Here is a 5,259-nt window from a genome sequence, read left to right as displayed (position 1 = left end):
AAAAGGAGATGATATTTTTAAATATAGAATTAGAGATAATGTGGAATGTTTACATAAGTATTATAGTTGTAAACTTTTTTGGAAATAAATAGCAAAAATAATAATTATCAACTAGGAATATTACAATTTCATCAATAAAGTAATCTTGTTCATGTATTTAAAATTTAATTTTTAATTAATTAATTGTATTTACAAGAATGAAAGTACAACATGCTTATATATTTAGAATAACTATGTCATACCATTTAAATACTTTATGAATATGTTTAATTTACTTAATTTGATGTATGTTTGAGCGAATTAGTACAAATGTATACAGCTAGAGAAATATAAACCAACCAACCAGTATTTAAATGTATTGTTTGTATAATTTTTAATTATGGAAATATGTATTTTATTCCTCTTGCCAGTAACAAATAAAGTGCAATTAAGTATAGTATTAAAGATAAACTTGATAAAGTTAAATTAAATCCTTACTACTAGATCGGGTATGAGCTTTGTTTTGATGGGAAAATCATACTACAGTGCAGAAAGTGATCATTGTTAACAATAAATGATGAAAGAGTATGGTTTCTGCCATTTATGTTAAAGAAAAAGAACACTCGGTTGTGTTTGATAAAATACCAGATAAATCTAATGAGTATGTTTGATATAGAATAATTTAACTTGAGTACAGCATCAGAATTCTATCAATATATTATAATATACAACTATTTATATATATATATTTGAATACAATGTAAATATTTCTACAATGTTGAATGTGGTTGCAATGATTGTAGTAGCTTTGGTATATTAAGTATGTAAGCATTTTATTTTACACAGCTATTTAATAAATAGAGTTCTTGTAATAAAAATGTGATCATATTTAGAAAAGTTAGTTTACACACAAGAAATGGTAACAACTAACAACTAAACACTTATGGAGGTGCTATATAATTCTAATTCTATTGTTTATTTATGTCACCGTGTTCCGTTTAGTACATGCTTAAAATGCTTCTTTTTTTTACTGAATTAAGTAATATAAAATATTATTTCACTAAAAAATAAATATTTTAAAAATAATTATTTACAGTAGGACCACTCTTCATTAAAATATTAACCTGAATATCATGGAATATTATGGAATATCATGGATCGTAATACAGCTATTATAATTTACTTTATATTTACTATTATTTTATAAAAAAATTAATTTTGTTGTAGAAATAATAATAATTGTAATGTACTACTTTTGAATTTTTAATGGTTTAATGTTTATATAAGCTGATATTATGATACACATTATTAATTTATTATAAATTAAAATCTTGGAACAAAATAACAAATATTAACTTTTGTTTCTTTTTTAAGGTTATGTGTGTAGTTATTTTTTTTTTTCACCGCGAGGTTAATAGTTATAATTTATTAGCTTTATCATCATCATACCAAATAATATTTTTTGTCTCCTGATTCATGAGTCCTGGACACGTGTGAAATATTGAAATTCTAAATTATTAAGTCTTGTTACTTCTGATTTTATTTTCAAATTTTCGAAAACTGAAGGTAAGTTAAACTCTTATTTTTTTAATGCCATTAGTATCAACTTAACAATTTTGTTCCTAATTACGGACATTTTAATTATTTTTGTTTTGATTGTGGTTAAATAATAGATTATCTAATCACTTCGGAATAGGTAATTGCTGTTCTATTACTAAAGACTATGGGACCGGTCCAATGTGTGATCTACCGATAAACTGCTATCTACAATAAAGCGTTATAGGTAGAACTACTGAAAACATATCTATATTTTACATTATAGTGCTATACCTATATAATTATCAATATGATATGGATTTTACGACTGTATTGTATTTCTAAAATACATCATTTAAACATTCCGTTATCATTTAGCGTTAGGTCATTTCGTTTGTTGGTCAATTTTTCAATTTTTTTTTTATAACTAGTTTTGTAACGATTTAAATTTTAAAATGAATTCTATTACAACAATGGGTTATTTATTTAAAAATATAATTTTTGATGAATTGAAATTGAGCTCATACTCAAACAATAGAGTCGTTATGGAAGTTAGTCAAGTCTAAGTATAATATTAAAGTTAATGGTGCATCTCCATTATTAGACCGCCAACTTAAAGAAGAATGGTGGCGGTCATGCCACCTGGTACAAACTCAAATATTTAATGATTTTTTATCAGATTTAAAAAATACTTTTGCAGTATGGACATAATATATAGTTAATAGTTAATCACACATTGGACCAGCCATTTATTGGTAGATTACACATTGGACCAGCCGTTTATCAGTAGATCACACATTGGACTGGTCCCAAGACTATTACGTCTTTTTAATTTTTTATATGATAATATATTTTTTTTTAACTTAAAGAAACCAAATTTCAAATAAGATAGGTAGCTTTTTATTTCCTTATAATTATATTGTTTCATATACCAAGGGAATTATTTTTATCAAAAACTAGTATAGGTTTGCATGTCTGACAGTAATGATTGATCATCACTTAAGACTGTTGCCAATATTTACTTATTATGAAGTGAATCGTTTATATATATAAGGTATACTGTATTTTAGACCTCTGTGTGCACGCTTTAAAGTATTTCTTTCATACTTGGAATAGAGAATAGAACTGATTTCAAATGCAATGTTTTTTTTTTTTGTAGTTTGTTTAAATCATTATTAAAATTAGAAGCTTTGTATTAAGCAGTAATAAGCAGCATTTCAAATTTATTACTGAATTAATTTTTTAAGATTAAGTATTGATTATGAGATTAGTAGCCTTATTAGAAGCTTTAAGAGTTTTTTATTTTTAAATAAAAGTAATTTTCTTAATTTAAGTAAAGAAATATGTGCATTATCCAATCAATATTTCTTTTTAGACTACCCATCTTTAGTTATATTTTATAATTAAAATATTAACTTATGAAATAAAGGAATGTTTATATTTATTAAAAAAAAAAACTAATTGGTGTTTCTACTAAGAACCTTTGGTTTCAACTCTTTTTTACATTTGTCATTTTTTTATTTTAATAATTAACTAAATTGTAAGAATAGGCTATTTCTTCAATTTTATTGAATATTTGTTTTTAATAATTTAAGAGAAGTTAAACATATTGTTTTAATGTAAACATGGTAGCTTTTTAAAATTTAGGATTATGCGATAATTATGGTTAAATTCTTAATTAAAAATAATTGATAGAAAAATGTATAGTTTTTCCCTATAAATTTTAATATTTGTATATAGTTTTGTGAATTGTATTTTTAAAATTAATAAAATAATTATACATTTATTATTTATTAGAAATATGGACATTGATAAAAAAGAATATGTTGAAGCTCCGTCAACAAGTACTGGTAGAGGTGTTGTAGAAAAAAAAAGATTTGAAGTAAAGAAGTGGAATGCTGTTGCTTTATGGGCTTGGGACATTGTCGTGGACAATTGTGCCATTTGTCGTAATCACATTATGGATTTATGTATCGAATGTCAAGCCAACCAAACAACAACATCTAGTGAAGAATGTACAGTTGCATGGGGCGCGTGTAATCATGCTTTTCATTTTCACTGCATATCTCGTTGGTTAAAAACTCGTCAAGTATGCCCACTTGACAATAGAGAATGGGAATTCCAAAAGTATGGTCATTAATAGAAAAAAATTTGAAATAAAATTTTAATCTACATTTTTTTCATCTCTCATATGAGTAATAAAAATTTAAGTATTATCAAAATCTCACTAAAATTAATATTTATAAAAAAATATTGAATATCAATAGTAGAATTTCCTTCATAGTTTTCATATCAAACTATTTATCTTGTAAAACATTAAATTTTATACATTATTTAATAATAAAATTTATATACTATCAAGATAAAAACTGCTTTATTTATTTTACTATAATTTATTGATAAAAATGAATACTAAGTTATTTCATTTGTATTAAGTTAAAATGATTTTAGGCTAAACTCTAAATGTAATAGTCCAATATGAACATACATCATAAATAATGTTAAATTTAACCAACCTTAATGTTATTTAATTTCCTGTGTTGTCAATAGCTATGATTTAATAATTAATTTCAAAACAAGATTACTTTTATTATTCACATAATGAAAGGTGACTATAATAATAGCCATTAAGACTACCATCTTTTGTTGTTTTTTTTTACTATTTCTTAAATATTCTACTAGTTGATCATTAATAAGTCTGTCTTTTAAATATCATAAACATGTCACTTTGGCTAAAAGTAACCAATGATAGAAGTCGTTTAAAAGATAATGTACTGAAGAGTTTTTAATGTAATTCTCTACCAAATATTATCTAAACATCCTCTGGTTCTACTTACAATCTTCAGAAAATATTTAAATTTAAGCTATTATAAGGAATAAAGAATAATGGTTAAAAATTAAAATTCTTATAAGTGTAAGTATATGTATGATAAATAGATATTACATATACTCTATGAAAATGTATTTTTGCGGCAGAAGTCTTGATTTAACTATCATATTCAAAAAATCATTACTGTTTAGTATTTATTTCAACATATTTAGGTGAATGTTAAGTATAATTCTATAGATATAATAATTGAAGCACACTCATAAATAATTAAAATATTCCCTGTTGTACTATTTTGAACAAGTTTTAGATTGTTAGGCACTCATGGTTAATGACAATAATTTAAAAACTATAAACCAATTTTTTTTCTGTGTAATACTACCACAGATGAGATATAATAATAATACTACCAGGGAAACATGGAAATGTTAAGAGAGTGTTTGGACTCTGCTTTCCATAACAGTCCTGTGAATTGTGATACAGGCTAGAGCCTTGGTCCTCAAGTGAGTAAGTTTCAATTCGCAAAGATGAAAGAAATTTAACGTTAGTTATTTTTAGTGATGGGAATGATTGGAATAAGTAATATTTACAGTCGTTGTAGACATAGTTATTAAAATTAACCTAAACACTTTAATAAATTACATGATAGAATGTATCAAAAAGTACAAAACCATACAGTTGAAATTTGATTTACAGTAAGTAATTATCAAACAATGTAAATTTTAAAACCAAGGATAATATAATGAGCACATATAAAATGTTAAATAATATTATTCAATTATTTATATAACCACTTCAGGAAATGTAGATCATAATTCATTTGAATTTCAATAGTATTATAATCGGTGATTAGTAATTTAATTATTCAAGTTTTGACTACCAATCATTCGATCATTTCCATCATTAATTACCATTAT

The 5,259-nt window shown here is 24.2% G+C and overlaps 1 protein-coding gene across 1 annotated transcript; it reads left to right on the top strand.

Annotated features, from left to right (window-relative positions):
* Nucleotides 1-1,377: 1,377 nt before the first annotated feature.
* LOC112591751 (RING-box protein 1A-like) lies at nt 1,378-3,813 on the top strand. Its single transcript, XM_025335671.1, has 2 exons — nt 1,378-1,545; nt 3,313-3,813. Exon 2 carries the CDS (start codon nt 3,317-3,319, stop codon nt 3,653-3,655), a length of 339 nt encoding a protein of 112 aa, XP_025191456.1. The 5' UTR covers nt 1,378-1,545; nt 3,313-3,316; the 3' UTR covers nt 3,656-3,813.
* The last annotated feature ends 1,446 nt before the right edge of the window (nt 3,814-5,259 follow it).

The sequence above is a fragment of the Melanaphis sacchari genome, unplaced genomic scaffold (assembly GCF_002803265.2).
Source record: "Melanaphis sacchari strain LSU unplaced genomic scaffold, SCAv2.0 Contig142_pilon_pilon, whole genome shotgun sequence".
Taxonomy (NCBI): Eukaryota; Metazoa; Arthropoda; class Insecta; order Hemiptera; family Aphididae; genus Melanaphis; species Melanaphis sacchari.
The sequence above is the reverse complement of the archived record's forward strand: the minus strand, read 5'-3'. Positions and strand labels throughout refer to the sequence as shown.

Excerpts from the sequence above, each read along its gene's own strand:
- LOC112591751 (XM_025335671.1), top strand. The coding sequence starts at position 3,317 with ATGGACATTGATAAAAAAGAATATGTTGAAGCTCCGTCAACAAGTACT.